Below are 19,705 nucleotides of genomic sequence, written 5' to 3'. Positions count from 1 at the left end.
CGACCACTCCGTGCGCAGACGCTTTCGCACTTAACTACCTTCTTGCGCGCAAATGCTTTCCTCTTGCCAGAACAAACAATGCGCGCGCGCAGACCGCGCCCATAATTATACCCCCTCTCCAGAGGGGGGGTGCCTCCTTGCGACCCTCCCTCTCTCACTGGCTGGTTTCGGCATGCAAATCGCTCGTCTCTCTCACTGGTCAAAACGGGCAGCAAGCTCCTTGATTGGCCCGGGACATGGTGACATCACGTGGACCGACCCTCACACAGTCGGGGAAGTCTGATTGGCTGGGCGACGGTCACCTCACTCGTTGCACGCTGATTGGTCGAGGGCCGCCGCGCGGCTCCTCCTTGAACTCCGCCCACCATGACGTCGGCCAGAGCGAGGTGAAGGAAGCGAAGTGAAGGTGAGGGTGATGCGGTGTTGTCGGCGTTGATGTTGTTGATGTAAAAATCAAAAAAAAACCCTATCAAAATAACTATGCTGTGCATTTGCATTTAATCACCCATTAGACAAGGGAAGGGAGCTATCTATCCACATTTACTTATCGATATAACTGAGCTGTAGGACCTGTATGTTGAGTGCAGTAAACTTCCAAATCCGTAACAATATGTCGTGTTTGGCTTGTGCTCGACGTAACGCTTTGAATTTAGGTCAAAAGGTTCAATTTTTGTCTCGTCTGACCACAAAACTTTTCTCCACATGTCTGCACTATCATTAAGATGCTTTTTCGCAAACTCCATACGAACTTTTAGATGAGTCTTTTTCAGTTTATGGCTTCTTCCTTGCTACCTGTCCATCGAGGCAAATTTTGTGAAGGGAATGGGATATTGTTGATTGATGAACACTGACCCTCATCTCGGACATAGAGCCTTGCAGATCTTTAAAAGTCATTGTTGGATTCACAGTGACATCCTGAACCAGTTTCCTGCTTGCCTGGCTGCTGACCTTGGATGGGTGACCTGATGTGGGTAGAGTCCTCATGCTATGATATGTCTCCAACTTCATAATGATGGATGTCAGTGTACTCAAAGGGATAATGAGTGACTTTGAAATCTTCTTATAACCCTCTCCTGAACAGTGCTTTTCCACCACTTTGTCTGACTTCTGAGGAAACTTCTTAGGAAAAGTCTTCATGCTTGCCTTGTTGGTTGACTTAGTGAGTTGCACCTTCAAACTCCTTTGATAAGTGAGGGAGCTTACTTTTTAAGTTAAATCACTGATTATGTACAGGTGAAACTGATTACTCTTATTTTGTAACCTTTCAAACAAATAATTTGCTCATGAAGTGGTTTTGGGTTAATGAGGTAAACGGTTTGAATACTTATATATGCAACTGAGAATCATCTGATTTTCTCTGTTAATCTAACGTATTCACATTTTATCTGAATTTTTTTCAGCTTTATCACCTTGGAGTAGTTTGTGGAGACTTTATATTAAGTTTGATTTGAAAGCATCATGAAATAAGCTTAGGTGGCATCAAAATGTGAAAACTTTGGAAGGAGGGTGAATACTTTTTCAGGCCACTGTGCATGAGGGTTACCATATTTTAACTTTCAAAAAGAGGACGCTCCAGAGAAGGACATTCTTTTCAAGAGTTTCCTTTACGTACAGAGCAATTGTACTGTCAGTCTCATTAGATGCGTTCCGGACCTCGATTAATTTTGACTGCAAACCGCTGTTCTTCCAGTCAAAATACTGTATAATTACTGGAAATATTGTGCTTGTCCGAGTCCACATGAGGTTATAAATCAATATATGGCACCTTTATTTGCAACAGAGATGTACGTGTACCCAACTCTACATACCAAGCACTGAGCTTCCCATTCTTCTTGACCACTTTGAAAACACAGAAATTTTGTCTTTAGTTCCACAGTGAATTTACACTTTCACTTTGGAATTGTAAGGATCGAGCTCTTGGAGAAAATCAAACAAGTGTGTATGGTACGGACTCAGAAGAGACACTGAATCGTGGACTGAGCACCTCACTGGATTCTATCTCCCTGCGAGGTTGGACAGTAAGAGGACGCGTGAGTGTTGATGTTTGAACACATCCATCACGCCATGATGGAGTAGTGCACACTTGTACCAAACTGTCCTGGACAAAACATTACATAACTGCATTTTATCACCATAAGGAAAGGTACAAAATGGTTGAACCATTTAAATAATCTAAAAAAGGAAATTTATTACTTTGAAAATGCAAAAGCAAATAATTTGCAAAATCCCGCAAGGTTCGAGATATTAAAAAAACTCAGCCGGACGGAGATTTAAAGACCAAAAAGGAGAACATGTCCGGGAAAAAAAACAGATTTATGGAAATCCTACTGCACATCCATACATACATCTGTTTATTAATTTGAATAGATACCTTCCAGAGACAATTGCAATTGGCAAAATTTTGAGTTAGTCTCATTTGTGTTACTTTGTTACCATCGCCAAAGGAGATAAGAGGGTATTGCATTCAGGTCCGTTTGTTTGTCTGTGTGTCTGTTTGTCCGCACAGAACTTTCGTGTTTTTCTCCGCAACCGCTTGTCGGATTGAGAAGAAATTTTCACAATTGGTGCGACTACTCATGCAGAATGTTTGTAATAATAATTATGACATCATAGGTCATGTGCTGTGGCAGCCATATTGGAAAAACGGAAAAACTTTGGACCTCTATCTCTGAAACCGCACCATAGGTGTCCTCGTTATGACATCATAATTGCATATGTAGAACGCCACATCCGATCAGTATGAAAATTTTTAAGGGTCATCTGGGGTTAAAATGGTCCACAGAAAAATAATTCAAGATGTCATCGGTCATGTGATTCGGCAGCCATATATATATATATATATATATATATATATATATATATATATATATATATATATATATATATATATATATATATATATATATATATATATATATATATATATATATATATTTTGTTTTGTTTTGTTTTGTTTTGTTTTGTTTAACCTTCAAAAGTTATCTTTGAAGTGGCTGAACAGATCGAGGCGAAACTTTACACGTATGACCGCCTGTCCATGAGGAAGAAAAGTTTCACACATATGATATCATCGGTCACATGGTTGGCAGCCATATTGGATTTACCATAAAACCTATAAAAATACACCACTCAAAAGAAGTCCTGACGAGGGTCTGCAATCTCTGATTGCTCTTTTTCTTGTTTATTTATTTATTTGTTTAGAAATTGAAGCTACCGCTTACTGTGACTACTTTACTGTCCATTCCAACTGGTGAGTAATGCTATAGCTTCCAGTAACTCTTGAAGAGAAAGAACAAATTGTATACAACATAAGGAAGAAAACATTTGTTTACCTGCAAAAAAAAAATGTACCAATGGAATTTATGGAGATGGGGATTGTACTGTTATGGAGGATGATGATAGATAGAGATCTCCACAGGATGTATCCAAGATGGAGCTCTGCTCTGAAGTCTAGACCATATAATTCCCATTCATTAATGTAGATTCATGGAATAGGTTTCCACACTTTTAGCACATCCTGTTCATGTTCGCTGCAGCCATTTCGAATGTACTCAAATAAACAGGCAAATTTGTGTCAACATACAGGAAGTTTTGAACATTTTCCATGTGAATGAGTGCCAGTATTTTATTGTGTTTCCGGAAATAATTTTAGGAGGGTGATTGAACTCGTCATCCTCACAAGTGCTCACTTTTTCAGTAGAAGTTAAAAACCCGATTGCCAAGCCTGAAGGCAGTCACGCGTTGTGTACGCCATGATGGCAAAAGAGTATCTTCAATATGTGTTAGTGCAAAAGTCATGAGAAAATGAGCTTCTCGTCGGGCAAAGCATATCCTGCATAATCGCATCATGATACTCATTCTCATTTCTACTTTATCATCAGTTCATGTGGGGTTTTAATATACCACCATGTTAATGTTTGATAAAAGAGTGAGGCCTATTGGGTTGGCCTGCTAGAATTCCCATATTCTCTTGACCATTGACAGTGCCTTGAGCCTCTTTTGGAGAGGTGAACCTCTGTGGTGCCACTGCATGATGCTGCAACCTATTAAAATCCCAAATATGTTTGTCCATTGTCTACTAATGTTCTTGCAATTAATATAAATGTATACTAATTTCTTTCTCCTGCACACAATTTAATTACAGCCTTTGATTAATGTAAAAGAGTAACTCTAAAAGTGTGTCCCAAGAGTCAAAATAATACAGTTCTGTCCCCTAAATTCCCATCCCTCCATTATTAATGTATCTCCTCTGCCTGGTTCACAAGCAACATTTTGCATCTCACTATTTTGTGTGCGAGTATTTATTGTGCTGAGCAAAGCCATTATGTAATCGGAAGGATGAAGCAAGACAGGAAGCGAACACATAGCAGCACATGAATTGCGCGAGCTGAACTTAAAACAGAAGCAATGCTCACGGAATAGTTGGATGACAAAGAGTCAGACTGCCGGAGGTATGCAGGGGAATACGTGGGAAAATATAATCAGACACATTACATCATTACATCAACTGGAGCAGTGATGGAAATAGGGGATGATCAGTGAGTATGAAAAGGCAGGAGTGGGTAGTGTGAGAGATTGTGAGGTGGTCGTATGCTGCGTTCTTGAAGGACTCAAGAGAAGAGCACATGACAACAGAATTGGGAAGTTCCTTAAGTGAGAGAAGAGATGTAAGAAAGGAGGTGGGCACACAACTTTAACTTGTGAATGGGTTTTTGGAAGAACACTAGTAACCAGGAGGTGGTGCTGGTGATAGGTGGAGGAGAGAGGTAGCACATGTAGCAAGGCCAGAAGAGGCACTAAGACATAGTAAGGACATCGACCTGTCTGCAGTGAGAGCATATTCCGAGACACCTTCCTGTTAAGAAATGCCAATGACTCAGAGCCCCTTGTATTCCACTGCGTTGAGGTTCAGGGAGCAAAATTGGAGGCAGCCTCATCTTACATTCAACGATATTTTTAAATAATATTCAATGGCTGATCATCAAGTGATGGATATCACTTGTGAAGCAAAACAAATTGGCTTATATTAAAGGGATGGAAATAAGTGTTTATAGATCCTTGTTCGAGAACATTTTGAGAAATGCTATTGTAACCTTCTGATGGTTTTAAACAATTGTTTTTCACTCCTCAAGGTTGGCATCTACGTTTCGAAAAAGGTACCGTTTTATGGGCATTGCATCCGTTTTTGCAGGGGCATGTGGGTAGGGTGTCAAATGTGTATGCTGTGTTGGCATTTCAATAGATCCGTGTTTTTCACCAACAATGATGTCAAATCAAAAATGAAGTTTATGAGCACAAATGCCTATGATGTTGGTTTTACGATCGAGATTATAAATGTTCTTCAGCCTTTACGCATTTGCCTATAATGGGGTTACCACATGTTGAAACTGAACACTTTATTACATTTACTACCCATTCCACAGGCAAGTCGCATGAAAGAGGCTGCGATGCGCTACCAGAATGCCCTCAAGCGCTTTCCATGGGAAGGCTTTGGGGAAGAACTAAAAACCTTTCGTGAACTTAAGGTCACACTGTTGCTTAACCTATCACGATGTCGTCGTAAAATGAATGTGAGTAATGATAGTTTCCTGTGAAACGTTTTTTGTTCTAACTTGCTTTTCCTCTTTATACTCTTATTTCCAATTTTGCTTCCTCCTTCTCCTCCTCCTCCTCCTCCTCCTTTTTTTCTTCATTTTACCACTCAGAACATTTGGTTTGCACCTGTATCCTGGTGTCCAGCTTTAATGGTCATGTGACGTTGTTTCATGTATCTCTGCATAACATATAGAACACCAACTATAACTGATGAGACAAGTATGAAAAACATAAATTAATATGAGTAATTGGTGTTTTTGGATCACATACTGGAAGGCGTATCATTTTTGGTTCTGTGATGAAGCATTTTTAAGTGTTGTCAGTTGTGGTTCATTTTACTTGCTGGAGTGCTGTTTCATGTTTCCTGGAGCATTCACGTTTTGCTTTGGTGATGGAGGTTGAGTGGCAAAGGCAAGAGCAAGCATGTAGTACATAAACTGTTTGTGTGGAGGATTGGGGGGGGGGAGGAAGTAAGAAAGGTTGAAGTCTGCACTGTACCTGAGACCATTGACATTCCATCATTGTTTCCTATAATATGCACGAGGGCTTTATGTACAATGGACACCGGTTGATCACCTTCAACCCCTCCTCCCTCCCGTCCCCCAGATTTTTGTTCAGTCAGCCTCTTTATTTGTTATCCAATGAAAAATCATCTAAAAATAAGAAAATTTCTGCATTTGAAACTTTTTTTTCTGAACAGAATCTTAAATGCTGGAAATTATGTCGATTTTTGAGAAATGCTGGGGATTCCTGCCATTGTAGAATGTCACATGATTGTGTTAATCATCCGAGAATATTCACCTTTACACTTGCCTTAATGCTATATTTTTGCCAGTATTTTCATGCGCATGTTCGTGTCTAAAACCACTTCCTCCTGAAATCACATTTAATGTTTAATCCCTCAGTAGTTTGCCTTGTATGTCCTTTATGGAAAAAGACTAGGCCATGGCCCCAAGTTTGACCGCGAAGGGAAATTTGGTGAAAAAAAGGGCACGACCTGGCCATGTTCGTAGTACTTGCGCGAAATTCAGGGGTGGGGACGCGCCTTGATTGACGGTGGGACTGCCAATTAGCACAGGGCAGATGACATGGAGCTATCTCACAGGGCAGAGCATAGCACAAACTGATAAAGGTGGGAGCAACTGTGGACTGGGAAGAGTTTTACCTTGTACAGGTATCCCCTGTGAGTGACCTAGTGACCAAGGCAGCCCTAACCATGAGAGGGATCAGTAAGGCACAGTTGAGTCACCTCCCCCATCCAGTGGTCCAGCACACCTCAGACCCCATAAATCCCTCTTTGCTAGCCAGGAATTGTACATCAGTCGGCAATGGGAATTGCCAGCCAGGAATTGTACACAAGCCCTAAAATTGGCAGCTACGCTGGCTATGTGCCGATAAATATTGGCTAGCTAAGGAAACATAGATGGTGAAGCTGAAGGTTAATGTGCTATGCTTTAGGGGCAGATAATAAAGATTGAAGCTGATCTAATGGCCAGAGTGGAGGCTGGTTAACCTAAGCGGGAGAAGATGGCACCCGACTCAACAAGCTCGAGAGTGAAGCAGTGGGAAATGGTAGCCAATCAAGCCAGAGTAGTGGAGGGGATTAGCGGCGCAGTAATGGCTGCCAGGGGAAAAAAAAAACAGGGGACAAGATAAGGGATAGAGCATGGGCAGAGTGAAAGTAAAACAGCGAGAGAGTATTAAAGTAGAAGCAGAATCAGAGGGAGGTAAAACAGAGACATAGAATGGAGGAGATGAGAGGGAATCGAAGAGAAGGCATGAGGGCATGGTGGAACAGAATAAGGTGAGGTGCATGAGACCCCAGAGATGCAGGACTCCGTGCTGGGAAAGCCAGAAGAGACACAACATCGCCGGATGGATTCGGAGATTGCCGCGACCAGGTCTGTGGACCCACACGCAATGGTGTTGATGGGGAGCAGGTCCAGTTAATGGAGGTCTGGATGAGTACACTTCCCAGGGTGGTGTGCATGCCTGAATGCATGCAGTGCAGGACAGATCCCACATGTGAATTGCTTGCTCCTGTGCCCAGCGCTGTGGCATGGGTGTGTGCGGGGGAGGTTTAACAGCCAGTATGCAAACCCTGCACCTCTGTACGCGGTGAGCTGCTGGTAAGAGAGACCGAAGCCATGCAGCCCATGCATGCTGGCCTGGGTGGTGGTGAGTGTGAGGGGAGACTGAATGTGAGAGTGAGGATCTGCCTGTACTCACACCTGGCACCACGGCACGAGTCTGCGTGGTTGAAGTTGAACGGCCGTTTTGCAAGACGTGCATCTCAGTGCGTGCCGAGTTCCCATACTGGGAGACCGAAGCCACGTGGCCCATGTGTGCTGGCACGGGTGGAGGTGAAAGTGAGGGTTTAAGTGTGGTGAGTGAGGTAAGCGTGGCGCATGTGTGCAAAGTTCCAAGAATAGATGTAGAGGAGAAAGGAGGAGCATTGCCAACCGGAGTCACTGTTTGAGACAGATTGGTTAGCGTTAGAACCAGAGCGGCTCTCCACTGAGTTGGAGAACACTGTCCCAGCTTGGGTTGAGCCGAAGGAAAAGTAGGGGGTTCCGCATGTTGAAGCACACATTTGCGAGTGCCACCAGAGCATAGTTCGGAATGGATGGAAGTGCTCCCTCCGGGTCATGTGAAAGACCCAGCGTGCTGAAATATGTTGTAGTGAGTGTGCATTGTATGGTCCTTGTAAGCCTTACAGAAAAGGAGGGGGTCATGAGATAAATTGGAGGGAAAGGCATGCCCCCCACGAGCCCTATCGAAAGGGAGGGGAAAGAAGTGAGGAAAATATTTGCGGTGTTGCCCACGAGTATTGGCGTAAGGGTGGGCACCACGACTGTTAGAGGGGTCCTGTGTGGGCCCTGTGGAGATCCTTTGTCAGCACTGGAATGTTGAGACCAAGGCTGAAGGGTCCCTGTGGGTGTCCCACAGTAGCCAGGGGTTGAGGAATAGACAGAGACAGAAATAGGTAGGCTAATGGGTGAAGGAAAGATATTAATAGAGGGATTTATAAGACGTTTTAAATTGACAATCTAAATTATAAATGAGAAGAGAATCATAAATTATAAAAGCTCAAATTGTGTATCGTTGATTTGGATTGAGATTGGTTGACTTTAAGAACAGAATGCCTTCCTCCTCCTAATTCCTTCTCTCATCCCAACGAAATCGGGGATGACTGGGGGAATGGATGTGAGTAGAGTGATATGATTGTAGTGCGTGAGCCAAAATTTATTAGTGATGATGATTGAGCGACATGGTGTGAAGTGGGTGTGAATTTGAGGGGGGAAGCACACACCCCAGTGGAGGGGAACCCTTGGTGTATACATAGGTAGTTAGAGGGGATTCAACTGTTTTGTTATATGGATGCTGTTCTGGTGTTGGTACTGAGAGAAGTAAAAGTTTCAATTGCAAAGTGTGCAAAAAGTTAATTGAAGGGCTGTGGGTGTGGCTCATAGTGTGTAGGGATTTGAGGAAGGGCACCCCTGGACTGACCACTGATCAGTAATGGTCAGTAATGCACTGACCCAGTGCAGGCCATGGATACCCAGAGGGGCAGTCAAATTTTGTGTGGTATGCTCGAGGACTCAAGGCATGACGTGCCAGAGAGGGCACTTGTCAGGGAGCCAGAGAAGGCCTCCCAGAATTTGGCTGGAGTAAGGCAGCTCGTAAGGTAGCCCCAGTGGCCTGGGGCTGCTGCATTTGAGAGCAGGCAGAGGGAGCCACATTGCCCAGCCATGAGATTGTGCAAGAGCACAGGGTGAAAATTTGAGGGTCAGCCAGAACTGATACAGCACCAGCAGGCATAGCACTGAATAAATTGGTTGGATAGAACCACATTAGAGGGGGTTTAGCTTGGTGTTGGCTTCACGGTTAAGGTGGCTGGTTTAAGATCTTAGGGTCTTGAGTTCAACCCACTATGGTTACCGTTGAATTAACACCAGGTGGGTCAACTCAGCTTGTCATCCTTCCGAGGTCGGCAAAATGAGTAACAGCTTACTGGTAACGGGGGCATTGCATCACATCAGCAACACAGCTGCACCCCCAGAAAATGATGCAGCCAAGGGCTGCATACAAACAAAGAAGAGAGAAGCAGTTTAAGCATAAAAAGGAAAATGTGTTTTGACAGTGCTAGATTGGAGTATCGATGCTTCCCCTTCACACCATTTTGATGTGTGCGGTCACTGGAGAGAACCTGAGTCAGGCAATTGGATTTTGCAAGGACCCATTGAGTCCCAAATTGGTAGTTTTGCGGAAGACACACCCCCATCGAGCTACTCCACCAGCGAGCCAGGTGAGGCCACACCACCTCTGCATCCTTGGAGTCACTGCACGTGCCTTGGTCTCCTTTCAGGTGATAGGTTAGTTTAATGGGATAAGGGACCTGGGAGAGATAGCTTTGTTTAAAGGGGCAGGAGCTAGATATAGGATTGAGGGATTAGTGGGGCAGATAGTGGTAGGATAGGTTAGAGCAGAAGCCAGCCATCCTACCTGCTGCCACCAATGACAGCTCCAAGCAACACCATCTCCTGCTGCAGGGCCTCGCCCTTCACCCAAGATGTGACACTGTGGCCAGCCTGCACCTCTACCTTGCCAGCCTGCACACTGCCATGCCAGCCTGCACCCTGCCATGCCAACCATGACACTGGTTTGGCTATGCCATACCTTGATTTTGTTTGTGGGCCATGACAGCCAAGAAGACTCACCATGTTGAGAGGCTACATGCACCATTGATGAGGCTACTTGGGCCATGGTGTAGGCTGCTGCTGTACATTGCTGTGTGCAGATAGGCCTGAGGCCACCGAGGACACTTGTGCAGGGCCTCATCGAATAACGTTGGATGAGGGTGGTGCTACTGAATAGGGAGAAATAAGAATCAATAGACTTTGTAGACTTTTTGAACTCTTTATGAAGAAGACGATACCCCTCCTGGTGGACTCATACCATCCTTCCAGCCACACGTTAATAGTTAAATTGAATTCTGGATATAAATGATAAGTGTGTGTATTCATGAGAGAATGCATAGGATTAGTGGAATCACACATTGCACAAGGGATTAACCTTTTTCTTGCAGTATGAGGGTATAAACTAGGATGGGGAGCTGTATGTAAAGTATGTGGAGATGTGTATATGTTAAGTGGAGACTGTATGTACATGTTGCGCTCCCTCTGGACGCCGACTCGGGGGAGTCTGAAGAAGGAAGGTGGGGGTGGTGTTGTGGGAATGCCCTCTTGGGCTTACTAGTGCGTAGAATAACAATAGTGCATGTTTAGCGTGAGTGTGGGGTTAAATGACCACATTAGAAAATTCTTCGTTATTTTATTAATTTATTTATTTATTGTATACCTTGTCGAGGCTCGTATGAGAGCCAACACACAACGCACAGCAAGGGGGGGGGGGGCATGAGACAAGAGGGGCGGGAGTGGGAAGGACAAAACAGTGGGGAACAGAGACATTAGGAGATCTGTGGAAGGGAGAGGGGTGGGGCGGGGAACATGGGGAACACAGGATGGGCATTACAGGCACTTTCAGGAAGGAAAGCAGGGAATTTGAAGGAGGTGGGCTTGGGGTGGATTAACGGGGGTAGAAAAGATGGAGGATTTGGATGGGGGATGATATGTGGTGGTGAACACCTGATTTGAAGGCCTGGAGGGAAGAATGGGATTGAATAGAGTGAGGGAGTTTATTCCAAAGATGGGGAAAAAGAGGAATGAAAGCGTGAAGGTGAGCAGTGATTCGTGATTTTCGTAGTTTTACCAGAAGGGGGTTGTTGGCGGACCTTGAGCGCCCTGCGGAAATATGGTTGGGACAAATCGCAGACAGAGCATGGAGGCAAGCCTGGAGAGGAGAGGGTAGAAGACAGAAAGACCACCGACCTACCTGCGATGAGAGAGTGAGAGTCCCAAAGACTCAGCCTCACTGCGGGAGATACCAATGATCTGAAATGCCTTGGTTTCCACAGCATGAAGCCGAGAAGGTGGGAGGCAGGAGCACCAGCCCAGAGGGGAGAGCAATACTCCATCAGGCTGTGGATGAAAGCTTTGTAATTGGTCAGGAGCTCAGGTGGGCCGAGGAAGGACTTTGCACGACGGAGAATTCCCAGTCGGCGACTGGCTTTGGAGGCCAGGTTTGAAATGTGGCTTTCCCAGGAAAGATCATGGCAGATAGTGAGACTCAGAAGCTTGAAGGAAAGGACTTCTTCCAGAGTATTGTTGAGAAAGTGGATTGGGGGGGGGGGGTTCTTAACGGTCCTTTCCGAGAGACATAGTGAGAGTGTGAGATTTGTCAGGATTGAAAGACATGTTCCACGTGTTGGACCAGTTTGTGATTTTATCCAGATCTGCAGTGAGCGAAAAAGCTGCTGCTTGCTGGTCTGAGGGATGGCAGATGGTACGGCAGAGGGTGGAATCAGCAAAGAGATATAGAGGATTTTCCAGAGAGTCGGAGAGATCATTGATGAAAACCAGAAAAAGAACAGGGCCCAGAACGCTGCCTTGAGGAACTTCAGCCTGGACAAAAGAGGGATGAGAGAACTCCAGTTAGGGGCACACGGTGACTGCAACAGGAGAGGAAGTCTGCGAGCCATGAGTGGAGATGGCCTTGGATACCATAGGAAGAAAGCTTGGTGAGCAGGGCAGGGGGCCAGACTGTGTCAAAAGCACACGATATGGCTCTGATTTAATGTCCGACATTGAGGACCTCCATCCATTGTTGGAAGAGCAGAAGCAACATTTCCAGGGTAGAGTGACCTGGTCTAAAATCAAATTGATGATCGGAAATCAGGCCATTGGAGAAGAGGAAGGTCTCCCTTCCCTGCATGTGTAGAACATTTGTCTCGAAAGCAGCCATCTTCCTTCCCTGCATGTTCTTCGTGTCCAATACCGCTTCCCCCTGAAACCCATTGATGTTTTATCCATCTGTAATATGTCTTTTATGGAGAAAGACCAGGCCGTGCACACAAGATTTGGTGTGAAGGTGGGTTTGGCTCAAAAAGGGCACATCCCAGCCATGTTAGTGGAACTTGCATGAAATTCAGAAGTGGGGCATGCCTTAATTGACGGCAGAAGGATGGACGACACAGAACTACATCACGGGGCAGAGCATAGCGCAAGAGAATAAAACTGAGAGCAAGCAGGGGCTGGGGAGAGTTGTGCCTTGGACTTTGCTGTGGAAGGTCACACGAATGTTACAAGAAGTGCCGAGGAATTCCTCCATAAAGGACAGTTCCAGCCGGGAGAGTTTGCGTTGTTCCCGCTGTCTCCCGGACGAGACTTCAGAGTGCTGTAGAGTTGACCTGCTATGCAGAGACGCCATGATTCCCTTTCCAATTACACAATGGTCACACATCCCAAGACTGGCTCACAAGAGTTTTCCTTGTCTCATCAATTCTCTCTGATCCTCTCTTCTGTTGCGTGCCTGAGGCCTTAATGTTTATTTCGCTAAGGCTCTCCGAACTGTATGATACCTAGGATGTAAATAAACTGTGTAGATAAATACTCACATTTCCCTTGTTCTCCCTCCCCATTTATTTATTAAATACACACATAAAGTCACTTGATCTGTGAGTGATTTCAGTTGCTCTAATAATATGCTGATTTCGTAATTTATCGTCTGTTAAAGGACAGATTGGGTTCTGGACGATTAGCGTCCACATGAAAGACACCCTGCGTCCAGTCCAGTAACCGCTCATAATGCCATTTCGGTTCCAGGCATGATATCAGGAAGTACCAGCACATCGCTTATCGAGCTCAGACATACCACCGAAGTACGGTAGCATGACAAACAGGCTCGCGACCCTGCTTGGACAATCAGAACTGGTGGACCGGCATGACAAATGACCACTTTAACAGTGCTTTGTCAGGATTAGGACCAAATTCCTGCCATAACTACCACTGGGTCAGCCTGACAACTATAACAATATCATACACATCTCAACGCCAGCAGTATAACCGACAAGTGTGTGGCTTGATGTGATTACAATGGAGCCTGGTGTGGCGTATTGGAACCATGGTGTTTGAATATATTATTTATCTCTCATTGTTTAAATTTTTCATAATTAGGATTGCAAATAACTACATCGGTTCATTAAATATACTTCACAGCCTTGGGGTTATATCCTTCACCTGCATGTAATATACCTTGTGAGTACAAGCTTTGCAATGAGCCTACAAACTGCTAAAAATGGTGCATTAGTGTTGTACTTGCATTAATGTGCATTTGTATTAATGAGAGTCTGCTCTGTTTGTACAAGGATATTTTCCAATTTCGTAATTACTTGCAATTTATACACCAGTATCTGCACTAAGCTGCTCATAGCTGTAAATTACCTTGTATTTTTGTAAGATTTGGCCAAATTTGAGAAGTAGCAATCCTTTGAGAGAGTATTTGTTGTAGGCAAACAGGTTATGCATTTTAGGCTTCAATTTTCTCTGAAAAAGTCTACCAAATGAATCTGGCACTTGCGTGATTCATTTGTAGTCGTAGTAGACTCAATGGAGCTGGCAAGATGGTCTAGACTCTAGAGGTTACGCACACTCATCTCTAAGCTGTCTAGCCTGGGTTTGAATCCCTATCCAGTTGTAAAGTGTCATCCCAGTGTTTCACAGGCAGGGCGATTCATCGACGTATCAATGTGTGTGCCTGTCCCCCGGATGGACGTTAAACTGGGTGTTCCATCTGCACATATTAGTTGGTGGACGTTAAAGATCCCCACGGTGCCCTTCGCGAAAAGTAGGCGAGCTATCTCCGGCACCATGAACTGCCCTAGCCACTGTTGGTAAGGCAATAGCAAATCACCCAGTATAACCCTTGCAAAGAAACTGCTTCGGCAGCACCGACACACTGTAACAGAGGATGGTACATCAGAATCAGAAAATAGACTCAGAGAAAAGTTGTGCTTTTCGTAATATACAGAATGAAACACGTTGTAAAGTTTTAAGTTGATGTAGATATTTTAGCCTTATGCAATGGTTGGAGAACAAATTGTTTGACAGCCTTTAGCAACTCTTGTTATAGTTATTTATTTTCCCCTTTCTCTTTCTCCTCAATCTTCAGGATTTTGGTCTGGCTGAGGAATTTGCATCAAGAGCACTTGAAATGAAACCACGTTCGTATGAAGCGTTCTATGCACGTGCACGTGCCAAGCGAAGCAGTCGGTACTTACCCAACATGTTATATTTGTTTTATTTTGCTTAAAATTTCAGTATGTTCATTGTTACTTGTCATTGGTGAATGTGATGTGTTGAGGCTGGTAAGTGGCTTTATATAGTACATCGGAAATGGGGAGGAACGCAGTAAAATTGAGGTAAGCTTTGAGAAAAGGAGAATAATGGGGTCGTGAAAATGTAGGAAGGAGGGAGTCTGGAAATATGGGAGAGAGAAGAGAAGGAGGATCGAAGAAGATTGGTGTGTATTGAGGAGAGAAGGGAGAATTATTGGGGACCGGGGGAGGGAAGAGAGGTGGGAGGCAAATTTTCTGCCACTTTTTGCTTACGTCATATGTATAATAGCCCTATAAGCCATCAGCCATCATTCATTTATCATTTTATATTTGTATATTTTCATCGTTATCATCATCATCATCACACCAGCCTATTTCAGTCAACTGTACAACAAAAATATGAAGTGGTGGGGGGACGGGCAGGGGGAATTTGGCATACTTGCCACACATAGGGTTGGCGAGAGAGACAGGGCAGGAATTTGTAGTAATAACTCACCTCTTTGTTGAAAGACAGCATGGGATCTTTAGCATCCACCATCTAACACCAGCAGATAGATCCCCAGTTTAATACCCATCCGATGGACGCAATTCCTTGCACATGAAGCACCAATCCAACTTTTTTTAGAGTCTGGTTGGGAATCAAACCCAGGCAAGAGAGCTCATAAACAATTGTGCTCCCTATGCAACATTGAATATACAGTGCGTACATCGACTTGTGCAATCAACGGATCGACCTCCACGATGCGAGATTCCAGACGTGTTGATGTATCTGGCACCATGCCAAGCAAGCTGCTTTGTTTTCTGATGAGAAGAGGGCATCTTATCGATCTGCTGGCTTTGGAACCTGCAGCACAAAGCCTATTCTGGACAGTTCTCTTGGATAACCTCTGAAGGACGTTCTATTCATGCCGCAACAATATGCTTGTGGCAAAAGGAATACGTCTGACAAGCCAGATCAGAGATGCATTTTCTTTGTGAGCGGTCACCCTGGGTCGACGAGATTGAGGCCCGTCTTTAACATCATTGTTACAGGTTTATTGATGTTTGCGGACTGATCTGATGATAACAGTCCAATGGAAGCCAAGTTGACTTCCCTTTTCTCTGGAGGACATCCCAGCATTGTTAATCCCAATAATGTCATCCTTGGACTTCACTCTATCTTCTACGCTCCATGGTAACACAGTCCACCAATATAAGTGTGCAACGATATCCTCACCTTCTCCAAACCTTCACCAGGTGAAAGTGTTTTTTCAAGTTGATACTCTGTCTGCTAGCTAAAGGTGTGCAGTTACCTGAGTCGAATGATGAATGGAAAACACAGCCTGTGCATGGAGAGTTCTTTAATTTATTTTTGAAAGAAAATTTAAACTTGATTCAAAAAAATTTTTCACAAATATTACTATTTTGTCGGCATGTTTAACCTTTTCCCATATATACACGTATTACACGATGATAAGATGGAACTCTTTTCTTTTCTTTTTTACGAAATGAGATCTTTATTTCTGTGCTCCTCACAATTGAAAGTAAAGTCGAGGGGGGGTGGGGGAGAGAGAGAGAGAGAGAGAGAGAGAGAGAGAGAGAGAGAGAGAGAGAGAGAGAGAGAGAGAGAGAGAGAGAGAGAGAGAAAGAGAGAAGAGAGAAGAGAGACAGACAGACGGTGGGGGGGGGAGAGAAAAACAGAGAGAGAAACGTGAACCATTTCCTTCTGGAAGGGAAATAAAGGTGGGGAGGAATAGGGGAAGGGACCGTGACATCGCCCACATAAAAAGGAGAGTGATTCACTATGTGTCATTGATTTTGATTTATTTTTTTCATATTGTGACAGTTTTTTTTTATTTCTCAGTTGGACTTTGTGTGAAGTTTAAATCACCAGTAATACCCACTTCTTCTGGGAAAGAAATAGTGTCAGTGAATCACTTGCACTATGCAGTCTACAGATGAACATTGCAAGTACAAAGCAGAGGAAAATAAAGTAGAAGTCTCTGCATGCTTTGCTATCAACAAATACATGTATACCAAAAGAGGATCATCATCTTTTCATCTGAACTATGGGCTGGAAAGATAGCCTAGAAGTATGCTCACTCACCTCTGAGCTGTGTACCTGGGTTTTGATCTCAGCCCAGCTAGAAACCGTCACCATGGTGTCTCGCAGGCAGGGTGATTCATCACTCTGTGTGCCGTCCCTCGGATCGACGTTAAACTGGGTGTCCCATCTGCCAGCATTAGTTGGTGGACGTTAAATATCCTATTAGTTGGTGGTGAAGAGTAGGCAAGCTATCCCTGGCACCGTGGCTAAATTCCAAATTCCTGCCTTAACCTACAGGGGGAATTTCATCAGTGGTGCAGCCGTGCCCTCAGCCAATGATGCTACTAGTAGCCATGTACTGCATGAAAAGTAGAGGAAGTACGAAGTATCATAATTTTCACTGGCAATTCACATTACCATAGGTTGTGGTTTGAGACACAAGAGAACGTTTTAAAAAAGATAGCAACAAAGCGACACAAATATGACTATACACACTGACTTAAGAGGATTTTTTTTTCAGAAATGGCATCGTCAGTTTACTATCCTAAACAAGTGGTGCCAGGCACAACAAATCCCGCCAATTTTGTAATTTTGACCGATGACCATGACCCCGAAAACTTCGGACCCAACCGATCATCACAAATATGAATTTTTCACAATAGGAATGGGTAGGATTATAAGTGACAAATATAATAAGGTTCACTATAAGCTTAGTTTGAAGTAAATCAGATCATTTTTGATGAATTTATGAGCGAAAAACGATTTTGATATTTTCGTAACCTTGACCTTGACCTTGACCTTTGATCCAATTGGACCCAAAAGTTAATGGGGTCTTCCAAGGTTCATTGCCCACCTGTGGATTAAATTTGATGGTATTTGCAAAAGCTGTTTTGCCGTAAAGTTGCTAACAGACAGACAGACAAACAAACAAGCAGTCATAGACTGTTACTTACAAAATCGTCAACTTGACCTCTGACCTTGTCTAATAAAAGCTGTCTCGAGAGAAGGTAGCGATGCAAACCAGAAGTATCTACGATGATTCTGTACCAAACCATCAAAAATCGTAACGTCGGTCCAAGCAAAAATCTTCATTTCTCCACGCAATTATTTAATATTATTTTATCAAAGTCACAAAACCATAATATTCGGCCATCCACCAACAACCTTTACATAATCCGATGGCTCAGCGAGTCAGGCATGCAAAGATAACCTTTATTGGGATAAAAAATGACTTTTAAACACCATCTTTATCGAAAACACCCTCAGCGCGCACACGGAAAACCATTACGTGACTCAACGCCGCCTCTGCTCGAGCGCGCTGCACCACGTGACGACCCGTGACGCAGCGAGTGAAATATTTTTTATACAATCTTAAAACGTCTCCAAAACATCCGATTTTTACCAGAATTTCGACAACCGAGTTTTAAGCGTCCTAAGCGATCGCAAAAACCGAAGACAAAATTAAAATCGAAGTTAAAACGAACTCGTAATGTCGAGCGAAGCAAAAATACTCCATTTCTCCACATGAATTTAAGGAATGATGTTTGACCTCACTGTGACCTTGACCTTTGACAGATTTTGACCAAAATCTAATCAGAGCCAGCCATCACGCTCCTGAATCACGTGGTGTAATTTGACATTGGTAGCTTCTTCCATTCTCGAGTTATCGTGCCTACAAACAAACACACAAACACACACACAAACAAACAAACACACAAACAAGCAGTCATAGACTGGTACTTACGAAATCATCAACTTGCCCTCTGACCTTGTCTAATAAAAGCTGTCTCAAAAGAAGGTAGCGACGCAAACCAGAAGTTTCTGCGATGATTCTGTACCAAACCATCAAAAATCGTAACGTCGACCGAAGCAAAAATCTCCATTTCTCGACGCAATTATTTTATCAAAGTCACAAAACCGTAATATTCGGCCATCCACCAACAATCTTTACATAATCTGACGGCTTAGCGAGTCAGGCATGCGACGATAACCTTTATTGGAAAAAAATGACTTTTAAACACCATCTTTATCAAAAACACCGTCAGCACGCACACGGAAAACCTTTACGTGATCAACGACGCCTCTGCTCGAGCGCGCTGCACCACTTGACGACCCGTGACGCGGCGAGTGAAACATTTTTGATACAATCTTAAAACGTCTCCAAAACATCCGATTTTTACCAGAATTTCGACAACTGGTTTTTTTTTTGTTTTTTTTTTTACTTGCAAAAATATTTACAAATTTTACCAGAATTTCAAAGGGCGGAGGAGCTCCTTGTGAGCCAATGGCCATCCATATCTAGTGCCCAACTGTGTCTGCGGACGTCCTCCTGCAGTTGGGTTACTTTTTATGAGGAGGTTGGTGGCAGGATTTGCACTCCGGCCACCGTAAAATCCTTCATTCCGCAAAACGCAAAAAAATCTGAAAACCCACTCCATGGGAGTACCTCCTGTGCAGCTTCCCTTCGCAGGGCAGCTCACCGGATGACGGGATTGGGGCAAAGCCTTCGGGACCCCCAATCTTTGATGATAGGAGGGAAACCACGGGGTAACATCCCTGGGTCAGATTGCGGGAGAGTATGTCGAAGTGGTGCTGAGGTGTCGTCCACCAGACGGCGATCTCCTTGGGTTAACCTGAGGCGGTGTCTTCGGGTGGGTGCCTGGAATGTCCTATCCCTAAGAGAGGATGATCACCTGTCTCTGTTTATCATCTGAGCTCAAGCGTTTGGACATCGGGATTGCAGCTCTCTCTGAGGTTCGGAGACCGGATTGCGGAGAGATAATGGTGGGTGGTTACACCTACTATTGGTCTGGTCGCTCTGATGGTTACCATACCCAAGGAGTTGCTGT

At 44.1% G+C, this 19,705-nt stretch overlaps 1 protein-coding gene across 1 annotated transcript in view; it reads left to right on the top strand.

The window, feature by feature from the left end:
- The window catches only part of LOC147022155 (protein TANC2-like), a 437,623-nt gene that overhangs the window by 398,917 nt on the left and 19,001 nt on the right, over window positions 1-19,705 (top strand). The window contains exons 24-25 of the mRNA XM_085890484.1: window positions 5,424-5,570; window positions 14,665-14,765. Of these exons, the coding sequence (XP_085746610.1) occupies window positions 5,424-5,570; window positions 14,665-14,765 (248 nt within the window). The remainder of the gene's footprint in view (window positions 1-5,423; window positions 5,571-14,664; window positions 14,766-19,705) is intronic.

Source organism: Eptatretus burgeri, chromosome 8 (assembly GCF_056783735.1).
Source record: "Eptatretus burgeri isolate ZD-2024b chromosome 8, Ebu_testis_v1, whole genome shotgun sequence".
NCBI lineage: Eukaryota > Metazoa > Chordata > Myxini > Myxiniformes > Myxinidae > Eptatretus > Eptatretus burgeri.
Note: the sequence above shows the minus strand (reverse complement) of the source record. Positions and strands in the feature narration are given on the sequence as shown.